Source organism: Peromyscus leucopus, chromosome 4 (genome assembly GCF_004664715.2).
Source record: "Peromyscus leucopus breed LL Stock chromosome 4, UCI_PerLeu_2.1, whole genome shotgun sequence".
NCBI classification, from domain to species: domain Eukaryota; kingdom Metazoa; phylum Chordata; class Mammalia; order Rodentia; family Cricetidae; genus Peromyscus; species Peromyscus leucopus.
Window position 1 is genome coordinate 65580892 of NC_051066.1, and position 11948 is coordinate 65592839.

The 11948-nt window shown below is 35.9% G+C and overlaps 2 protein-coding genes across 2 annotated transcripts; both read right to left on the reverse strand.

The window, feature by feature from the left end:
- Positions 1-2911: 2911 nt before the first annotated feature.
- LOC114685920 (olfactory receptor 4A5-like) lies at positions 2912-4319 on the reverse strand. Its single transcript, XM_028860558.1, has 2 exons — positions 3766-4319; positions 2912-3200 (listed from the first exon to the last, which is right to left on the reverse strand). The coding sequence occupies exons 1-2, from the start codon at positions 4317-4319 to the stop codon at positions 2912-2914; spliced, it is 843 nt and encodes a 280-aa protein (XP_028716391.1).
- Positions 4320-10752: 6433 nt separating this feature from the next.
- LOC114685912 (olfactory receptor 4A5-like) lies at positions 10753-11697 on the reverse strand. The gene has a single exon (XM_028860551.1). It carries the CDS (start codon positions 11695-11697, stop codon positions 10753-10755), a length of 945 nt encoding a protein of 314 aa, XP_028716384.1.
- Positions 11698-11948: the final 251 nt, after the last annotated feature.

Here is an 11948-nt window from a genome sequence, read left to right on the forward strand (position 1 = left end):
ACAGCTATGTAATATTTGACAAAGACTCCAAAGACATACACTGGAAGGGAAAAAAGCATCATCTTCAATGAATGATTCAGATAAAACTTGATGACTACATGTGGAAGAATTCTATTAAATCCACATCTATCACCTTCCCAGAAACTAACCCTAAATGCATCAAAACCTAAATGAATATATTTCTTGAATTCAATTTACAAGTATAGTATCTAGAGTTCAGGTTCATTCTCTTCCAATGAGGATAACTTGGGGGCATCAAATGAACTACCTCTCCATTTCAATATTTTACCAGCAGGACATGCTTAGCATCTACTCTCTTTGCCTATTTTATTGTTGTTATTGTCATTACTATGTGAAACCTCCCTAAAGTGCTGCTCAAAACTTGGGAAAATATACATAGATAATAGCTCTTATCCATATTTTTTATTCTTTCAGTGTGAACAAAGAGAATATTTCATCACACAAGATAAGAAAGATTGCTATAGTTCAAGGTATAAATATGCCTTGTAATTGTTGAATACCCTTGGGGGTGTAGAAATTCATTGTCAAAATTCCTAAAAGCAACATAATCAAACAAAATCTGCAGTCATAGAAGTAGTGGATTTGGATCATTTTGAAATATTATTGAAAGTGTGTCTCAGTGGTGCAATGAAAAATGATTAAACAAGTTTTTAGAGTCCTTTCCAATGTAATAATATCTAATATTGGTGGTTAATAACTATCTTTTCTTACTTTGCTATCATTGTGTGAGCCTTTTCTATATTTTTATAATCATTTTCATAATTTTTCAGATTGATTACTTGAAAAACTAGAGTAACAGGAACTGAGCTTCAGATACCCACTCAGCAAAGAGAGATCAGCTTTCTATACCAAGAAACACTACCAACAAAATAACTCCAGACACCTAGGTCTCATCACAATTAAATAAAAATTAATAGCTGAAACAATACATCTCGAACAGAACTGGCACTCCCATATTACTGCTGTCTCAAAAAGGTGACTTAGATGATGCATGAGACAATGAAGTCACCGATCTTGAAGAACTACAACCATAACTGGAGTTTTCTCCAGTCCCACCCAGGCCCTCAGTCGCTCAGACCTAAATAAACACACAGATGCTTATATTAATTAAAACTGTTTGGCCTAATGGCTCAGGCTACTTGCTAGCTAGATCTTACACTTAAATTAACCCATAATTCTTAATTATGTTTAGCCACGTGGTTTGGTACCTTGTCCCAGTTCTGCCTTCATATCCTGCTTCTTCTGTGTCTGGCTGATGACTCCTGATTCAGCCTTCCACTTCCCAGAATTCTCCTCTCTGCTTATCCTGCCTGGCTACTGGCCAATCAGTGTTTTATTTATCAATCAATCAGAGCAACACATTCACAGCATATAGAAAGACATCCCCAGCACTACAACTACCATATTACTAAAGCAACATAATCCCTAACTACATTCTAAATATTTTCTCTTATATCCACAGGTAAGTGGAATCCTGAGCCCACTTTAAGGAAACTTTTCTTTGCAGCAGGTGAAATCCATTACAGAAAATCAAAATGCAGAGATGTGGAGCCCAGTCAAATTTGATATATCTACAAAATACTCCCATACCTAAGGCTCAGGGAAGATCGTGAAAGAGGAGGCAAAAAAATTCTAAAAATCAGAGAGGATCAGGGAGTTTTCTGTGAGACTGTGTCTCCTCATAATGTCAGAAGCTACACCCATAAAGTCTCCCCAGCATGACTGCATATGCGTGAGCTAAACAAGGACAACAATAAACATGCCAAATAGACGGGGAAAGAACATAAGGTTTCAACCCTACAAAAGAACCACAAGCAGCTGAAGAATACCAATAATAGGGAGAAAGTCTCCAGAGAAAAACACATCAATTGGTTATCCAATGTCCAATGGTCAGCCCTAAAAACAATCATACAAGTAACATTATCAGACTGAGCAGATTATATTTAGGAACACACACACACACACACACACACACACACACACACACACACATATATATATATATGCATATAACAATAATTAGTTAAAAGAGATGCCATGAATTTGAAAGAAAGCAAGGAGGGATATATGGGAGGGTTTGGAGGAAAAAGGAAAAGGGTAAATGATGAAAAAGAAAACACATAGAAAATTTACATTCAATTCTATTAACTCAAATTACAAAATAATATTATATTGTATTCAATGACTAATAAACATGGCATGTAGGCAATAAAGTGAATCACATGTCGAGCTGACACTGTGAGTAGGTTTCGGCTGTTATCAAATAAAAAGAAAAAACATGGATAGTAATTTAAGTGGAAAAGTTACTATTTTGACTTGAGGAATTCTTTTATTATCTGCATTCTGTATCATCACACTGTATGCCTTACATACACATGATAAGATTTATGTCAAACTAAGAATACAAAGCAAGACAAAAGTTCTTCAAATCATAGGTGGTGTTTCCATATCACAATGGAAATACTTTATGTTCTTCTGCTCTGTAATAGTCCAACATAGATGGAAACTAAGAAAAGTTCAAATTGTTATATAAGTCAAATAAAAAAACTTTGATTATCCTGAAATAAATTATTTAAATTATATAGTATGCTAAAGTTCAACAGGTATTTTAGAAACATGATGCTTCCACAAAACATTTCTTTGTTAATTAGATCAATATCATGATAACATCATGAAAAACAATGTTAGAACACAATTAAATTGAACATTTTAGAAAATTCACTGGCCAGATTATTTTTTTTGATAATTCTCAGTGTTTCTTTGATATCTAAGAATTAGCATATTCTTCAGCAACAGAACATCTTTACTCTATATGTACATAACATTCTACACCAGAGTTTTTGCATTGAACTTTTTATCTCTGAATTCCTCAAAGTGTATATTAAAGGATTCAGCATGGGTGTGAAAACTGTATAAAAAAACAGTAATAAAATTTATCAATGGGAAAGTTGGACACAGGTCTAACATACATGAAAATGCAGGGAACAAAAAAGAGAACCACCACAGTGATGTGAGAGCTGCAGGTGGACAGAGCTTTGCGCCTCCCTTCCTGACTGTGACTCTTAAGAGAGCTTAGAATAACACCATAGGAGAATAAGAGAAGGACAAAGACCACCATACAGATTGCTCCACCATTGGCAACCACAGTCAGTCCTATCAAGTAAGTGTCAGTGCATGCATGTGGTGGTATTGTATTCCCCAAAATACTGCACTCTAATAAACTTATCTGGGGTCAGAGACAGAACAGCCACAATATTAAACATAGAGGTTAGGCAGTGGTAGCACATGCCTTTAATCCTAGCATTCCAGAGGCAGAAATCCATGTGTTCAAGGATACAGACAGGCATGGTGACTCATCACGCCTTTAATCCCAGAAAGCAAGCCTTTAATCCCAGGGAATGGTGGTAGAAAACAGAAAGGTATATAAGGCGTGAGGACCAGACTAGAGGTATTTGGCTGGTTAAGCATTTGACTGGTTAAGCATTTGGCTGATTAAGCATTTGGCCTGGTTAAGCATTCAGCCTGGTTAAGCATTCAGGCTTTTGAGCAACAGTTCAGCTGAGACCCATTCTGGATGAGGACTCAGAGGCCTCCAGTCTGAGGAAACTAGACCAGCTGAGGATCCAACGGGGTGAGGTAACTGTGGCTTGTTCTGGCTCACTGATCTTCCAGGGTTCACCCCAATAACTGGCCTCAGGTTTGATTTTATTAATAAGACACTTTAAGATTCCTGCTACACATGTAAGTCCCAGTAATGGATACATGTCACAGGCAAAATGGTCAATGATATTAGGGCCACAGAAAGGAAGGTTATATACAAACATAACTTGAACCAGAGAACGTGCAAATCCTCCAGTCCAGGATACCACCAACAGGAGGATACAAACCCGGTGATTCATGATGGTCAAATAGTGCAGTGGTTTACAGATGGCCACATAGCGATCATAGGCCATCGCCATCAGAAGGAAGACCTCAGCACCACCAAATAAGTGTTCTACAAAGAGCTGGACCATGCAAGCTGGTAAGGAGATTGTCCTCTTAGCACAGAGTAAGTCTGTAAGTAACTTGGGTGAGATCCCAGTGGAATAAACAGCATCCATGAGTAACAGGTAGGCAAGGAAGAAGTACATTGGAGAGTCCAAGGAGGGGCTGGCAATCACTGTCCACACAATGAGCAGGTTACCCACCATTGTCACCATGTAGATAAGTAAAAACACAACAAACAATGCTTTTTGCCCAGCAGGATCCTGAGTGAGACCCAGCAGGATAAATTCTGTGACATTGTTACTCAATTCCATTTACTCTTCTTTTAGGCTTGTTTAAGAGGCAAGAGCTCAGAACAGAACCTGCCATGACATTTTGAACAAGATCATCAATTCATTCTGTCACAAAGAATATGTTCATTAATAACATTTACAGTAATAAACAAGAAGTGAGCACTTGATAAGCATCTGCTTAGTTCCTCTGGAAAATATGTCCACACCCCTGGTGCTAATAATTTGATAAGTACTTAGATTTTACCTCAAGACCTCAGTAGAGCTCCACATAAGAGAACAAAAAAAAAAGTGCTTCAGTCATATGTTTAAAACCACTTACTTATTGTCAGAGGTATCAGCAAACACCCACAAGGATTCCTCCAAAATAAAAAAAACAAATAGAACAAAATAACAACAACAAAAACATTAAAATGTAGAGGTGGCAATAAACTCTTCAGTATATCACTGCATGCCACTCCAGGTTTTTAAACTGTTAGTACTATGAAGAGTACTTTATAATATGTTCTATGTAGCACACAAAGCAGCATTCATCCTCAGGCATCCAGCTTTTTGCTGGATTTTGAGATCTCAAAAGATTTTTACTCTTCAAGTATGTCTCCTCCAGGCTTAGGGGACTACATTTTAATGTGTTTTAAATAAGTCCAATGTTATTTAGCATATTATTGCCTATAGCAATTACTTCATCTGAGTTTGATCATCAAAATTTTCTGGACCCATATCTCTGTTTAAATACATCAATTCTTACCATCATTATAGGCTATCAATATTTCAACAAATATTTTATAGCTGAGCTAACCTACATCTTTCACCAACTACTGTACCAACAGCCAACATACTTTGTCAAGACTATCGGGATAAACTGGATAGTGAGAGCTGAGAAAAGAGAAACTGAAAGGAAAGATAGTGAGCAGTGGGGTATGGCTTTAAACTAATGCTTCCTAGGTACTCAGAGTGCTCACACTGAAATTCAGTATCAAAATAGCTGAGGACAGCATTCTCAAAGGAAAACACATAAAACAGTGTGAGAAGGCATGGTGTTGGATCATCTCTAGACATATAATTATAGTTATAAATATATTTGTCTGTTTTTCATACTAAAAACTAAAAGGATTAGAAAAGATGACTTCAGAATCCTTTTCTTTCCAAGCTTATTTCTGTTTCCTGGATCATACTAATTGAGTAAAATGGAATGTGTTAATTACTGTAATCAAGTAATGACTCTAATTTATTTTTCACGATGTACCAAGCTAGAATCTGAGCCACATTTAGAGATATAAAGTAGCCCAGTGGTGAACACTGAGACCTGTGGAGCTATGAGCAAGATTTGCAGCCTCCTGGTCCTTAAGTACTATCTCTGTGACCTTGAGCAACTCAATAAAATCATTCCCTTTGCCTCTGTTTCAACATGTTTTGCAACAGAGCCTTCCACATAGTCTTCCTCATATGGTGTTTGGTTTGGTTTGATTGTTTCATATAAGGTGTTTTACATACATGCAACGTCTTAAGTGAATAAGTGTTATGATTAATGTGCAGAGTTTCACACTGAGCATCTGGCCTTTTGTTAGAAGTAATTGTGATGCATCATCTGCATATTTCATTCATATTTCTATTTCCATCTAGGTCAGAAGATTTATGTTACTTATGAAATATTAGACTAATAAAAACATGCTTACTGTAAAACATAGAGAAATAAAGTAACTATGTCCAATTTTGTCTCTTCTACTTTTTATTCTCTATGTTTTAGTGACTCTCGTTATTTATCAATGTTGGGTTTCATCAGAACAAAACTTTTAAAGGGCAGCTAATTGTTTACATAGTTAAGTTAAAATAGAGGGCTTAATCCATACCACACTTAAACTCATGTCAGCTATTCTATAAATTATACAAGATTTGATACTATAAAAAATAAAGACTACTTTAAGCTTAAAATATTGTTAGTGCTTATCTAGAAAAAATTAACAAAATTGTTTGAAACATGTGTCTTTGAAAATATAGTCTTAAATTGTTTTTCAGCCACTAGGAGGAGTGAGACTCATAGTGTTTGTAGGAAAATGGATGAGGCTGTGGAAAGTCAAGGTAAATGAATTAAGATGGTATCAGAAAAACAAACACTACATGTTTTCTCACATTTTTATACAGACACATAAAATCACAGTTGTACAGGTGCCATGAAAGCAGAAGCAAAGCTGTGTGAGGAAACAGAGGACTAGCTAGAGGAGATAGCAGTGAGAAAGGCAGAGCGATGCAGTGGGTGTGTTCAGGACACAGCAGCAACAACAGTTCCAAATGCACTTCCACATCACCTCCCTATACCTCAGTCTGTTAGAGAAGTGCAAGTGCATGCAAGCTAATCCCTCAAATACACAAAACACTTAAATATAATGTGAAAACTTACTGTGAAGGGTAGTTGGATATTGTCAACACATGGGGAAGCTTGTTCTTGCAAAAAAAGAGGTTATGTTTTAATAACTATGCCAAAAGTACCTTGTAAAGACAAATTAAATGAATAACTTGCAGAAACAAGTAAAAACTATCATTAAATTTAACTGTGTGTACTTTTATACATTTCAATCATTTGAAGTAAAAGTATTAAAAGAGCATTGTTGACAGGGCGGTGGTGGCACACGCCTTTAATCCCAGCACTCAGGAGGCAGAGCCAGGCTGATCACTGTGAGTTCGAGGCCAGCCTGAGCTACCAAGTGAGTCCCAGGAAAGGCGCAAAGCTACCCTGTCTCGAAAAAAAAAAAAAAAAAAAAAAGAGAATTGTCATTATCTGGACTGAACAAGTCATATAGTTGTATACAAACACACATACACATACATACATACACACATACGCAGTAACAATTTGTGAAAAAAGAGCACATTAATTTGAAGGAGATTAGGAAGGGGTAAATGGGAGGGTTTGGATGGGGAAAAGGGAAAGGAGAAATGCTGTCTTTGTACTATAATCTCAAAAATAAATACCAATTTTTAAAAGAGCATTGGCTTTAGTAGATACAATAGCATTTACTTGTCTCTCAAATAAGCCAGGTGCCCAACAAGGCAAAGACAGCAATTTAAATTCTTTGAAACACTAAGATATATAGTAGAGTGGAAACAGAAGTCTTCAGTCTTTAAGTCATTCAAGTAGAATCCCCTGAGTGTTTTTTCTCCTTTGTTATTAAAAACATGTTCCTGCATGTGGAAAGTTCCAAGAAATCGAGGCTTCTCACAAACTCTCATAAGCAATGATAAACACAGGGAAAAAAAAAAAAAAAAAAAACTCAAAAACTAAATAAGAACCCTCCAACTTGAGCAGAGTATGAGTTTGCAGCTATCTTGAGTCATACAACCAGGAAAACATTTCTTTCATTAATATTCACTATATAGTCTAAGGCATCATCCCTATTTTAGTAGATAATTTTGTTGGTATATTTGGAACAAATTCAAATGAAGTCATCTCTTTTGTATAGATTTCTCATTTCAATAGTCTCTGGAGGTAAAAACCTTGGACCTTGCCAAGAATGAATTGCTAACTGCCAAGTTCCTTTGGAAAACTTGTAATTTAAAGAAAATTTTCAAAATGTGTAAGAACTATAAGCTACCCATAATGAAATATTTAAGTAGGCAAGCAATGCTAAACACACTTGAAAGAGGAAGCAGCCTCAGCCTGATTACCCAACCACACCCCAGAAAGACTCAGGTCATGCTGAATATGAAGGAGAACCTGCATAAGAAGTTTCAGGTACAGAGATGGGGGGCTGAGAACTGCAGGCTCTGTTGCACCTGGTGATTCTCAGAAACCTTGACAATCATAGTTCTGTCCTTCAGCGGGTGTAGCTAGAGTTTTCGTGCCTTGCCCACAGTCAGGACAAATCTCTTTCACCTGCCAGTCCCACAGCCGCTCAGACCCAACCAAGTAAACACAGAGACTCATATTGCTTACAAACTGTATGGCCGTGGCAGGCTTTTTGCTAACTGTTCTTATAGCTTAAATTAATCCATTTCCATAAATCTATACCTTGCCACGTGGCTTATGGCTTACCAGTGTCTTCACATGCAGCTTGTCATGGTGGTGGCTGGCAGTTTCTCTCTCAGCCTTCCACCACCCAGAATTCTTCTCCTCCTTGCCCGCCTATACTTCTTCCTGCCTGGCCACTGGCCAATCAGTGTTTTATTTATTGACCAATCAGAGCAACAAATTTGACATAGAGACCATCCCACAGCAAGCAGGTGTGAAAGCCTTTGATGGAGGCCTAGATCTGTGTGAGATGAAGTCACAGTTACCCTCAGTCTGTTCATTTATTCCATTAATCTGTATTCAATAGTCATGGGTTTATAAACGAAACTGTTATTTTCTAAGAAGCAGTGGTGCCAAAGACCTCCAATGCTATCATTTTCCCTCAGTCCCAGTAATGTATCCTCATGTGTTTAGTTAAACGTTGGCCCTTCACTGTCACAAGGGTCTAGATACAAGACTGTAAGTAGGTGAATCCACCAAAAGTTGTTTTTTATTAATTTAACAAATAAATTAAATCCAGCAACCTTAAATATATTATTTGTAAGATAACATGGCTGATCTGTGTATCATATAACTCTAAGTGGAAGAAGCATCCAATGTGATCAAATATCTAAAGAATTCAGAAAACATTATAGTACATAATTTAATTATAATACACAAAATAAAAATGATATAGTTCAAGAATACACACATTTATAGTCAAACTATATTTTAAAATACGTTTTAATTGAAAGAGAATTACATCAGTCTTTCCCCTCGCTTTCTTCCCTCCAACTCTTCTCATGCCCCCCCACTCTCAAGTTACTAGCTTCATTTTCTTTAGTTATTATTGTTACATGTATGTGTGTACAAGCACAAATGTATATTTGCAACCTACTGAGTCTGCCTTTTTGTTTGTGTGTTATGGTTTCAGGGCTGACCACTCTGCAGTGGACAACAAAATTACAATTAACAAAATTAGCACTGGGATTAAGTTTTGGGAAAGGTATCAGGAAGGCAGGCAAAATTGTCATTCAATGATTTCCATAACAATCTAATACACAAAAACATGAATAAGCTACATGTATTAGCAGATATATACAAAATTATGATACAACATTTTAAAATAAAAAGTGCAAGATTATACCTGTACTTAGGAAAATTAACATATTTTACATTGGATCTCAATATCTATTAGCCATTCATATCTAAATTAGCTACTTTGTATACTCTCACTAATAAACACAATTAAAAGTAATGAAATTATAATGTATTGTGATTAATGTTAAGTAAGTATGTTTTAGCTGCTCTTTCAGCAAAGAAATATATATTTTTACATAATTATATATATGATATAATATTTATAAATATACAAATATATAAACATGTAAATATATTATAAATATACATATAACTATGTAAAATTATGCATAATTTATTATTTTTAATTGTCTTTTTATTGTCTAGATCCATATTATCACATTGTATGTCTTAAATGTGCATATAAAGATTTATTATGAAGTAAAATTCAAAGCAAAACCAAAACTGTACAACATAGATGTAATTTCCATATTAAAATGAGAGCAATTTCATTTTCTGTTATGTGATATTCCAACATGGATAAAGACTATGCTATATGAATCAAAACACAAAATTTGGTTTATATGAGCACAAATCATTTGAATTCTACAAGTGAAATGCTGAAGTTGAACACAAATGTTAGGTAAAATGCTGGTTATGCAAAATGGTCTTTTCCAATTTACTCACCATCAGAAAGACAATATAAAAATGACTATCTTTGAAAAATGGTAAATTGAATGTGTTAAATGGCAAAGATTATTAAGAATATGTTTCTAGATGGGCTTAGTGTGGTCTTTGAGAATTAAAATCTGGTTTTGTTAACTGAAAGTTATCTAACAAAATGTTCACTTCAAGTATTGTTGATCTAAACACATCTGCTAACTAAACATCCTGAAATGAAATGACATACACATTTAGGTACAGCATGGTGATAAGCCTAAAACAATGCTCATAATGTAGCCATATACATTTATCTACAGACAGAAAAATAACCAACTTCATCTAAAAATCTCATTGGTCTCAGAAATTTGCATATTAGTCACATTTCTTTCTAATGAATTATGTGATTAAACATTTCCAAAATTATCACTGTTTCTTCATTTAAAAATATTTTCATCTCAGTCCCACTTCAGACTTAATTGAAAAGAAAAATGTTCAAGATCAGTTTTCTCTCCTTCATCATAGTAGTAACTAAACTCTACTCTAATAGTAACTAAACTCCATTCCTTTTATTTCTCTTGAAGAAATTCTCTGTTGAACTGACCTTAATCATAAACCAAAGCTTACTCTGCATTTATGATTTGTATATAAAAATATCCCCAGTGAATTCATTGAGCAAGCACAATCATTTGTCATCACTTGCTGTCTATCACTTTAGGATTACTATCCTGTTTAACAACAAGACTTCCTTACTCTATCGCTATGCAACATTTTAGACCAGAGTTTTAGCATGGAACATTTAATCTCTGAATTTCTCAAAGTGTATATTAAGGGATTCAACATGGGAGTGACAACTGTATAAAATATAGTAACAGATTTATCAATAGGAAAATTGCAAACAGGTCGAACATACATGAAAATACAAGGAACAAAAAATAGGATAACCACCATGATATGAGAGCTGCAGGTAGACAGGGCTTTGCGCCTCCCTTCCTCACTGTGAGTCTTAAGAGAGTTTAGAATGATTCCATAGGAAGCTAAGAGAATAATAAAGACCCCCATACAGATTGCTCCATCATTGGCAATGACAGTAAGACCAAGGAAGTAGGTGTCAGTGCACACAAGTCCCAATAATGGATACATGTCACAGGCAAAGTGGTCAATGACATTGGGACCACAGAAAGGAAGATCATAAACAAAGAGAACTTGAGCCACAGAGTGTGCAAAACCTCCAGCCCAGGTTGCCACCAACAAGAGGATACAAACCCGCTGAGTCATGATGGTCAAATAGTGCAGTGGCTTACAGATGGCAACATAGCGGTCATATGCCATTGCCACCAAAAGGAAGATCTCAGTTCCACCAAAGAAGTGTTCTACAAAGAGCTGGCCCATGCAAGCGTTGAAGGAGATGATCTTTCTATTACAGAGTAAGTCTATAATCAACTTGGGTGAGATGGCAGTGGAATAAATAACATCCATGAGTGACAGATAGGCAAGGAAAAAGTACATTGGGGAGCCCAAGGAGGGGCTGGCAATGACTGTCACTATAATGAGCAGGTTGCCTGCCATGGTCACAATATATGTGAGTAAAAACGTGACAAATAATGCTTTTTGCCCAGCGGGATCCTGAGTGAGACCCAGTAGGATAAATTCTGTAACATTGCTATTCTTTCCCATTTACTCTTCTAGCAGGTGGGCTTCAGAGACAGGAGATCAGGAAAACAGTATCTGCCATTAATAGTGAACAAGACCATGGATCTGTTTTGTAATAAAACACATCTTCATTACTACCTTCTGTGTTGTGAGTTCGAGTTAGATGGTTAGCAAGTGTGTATTGAGTTCCTCTTGCAAATATCACCACAGAACTTAATAATGTCATCAGTACCAACTTCTACTGAAGACCTCAATGGATTGGCACATAGACGAGT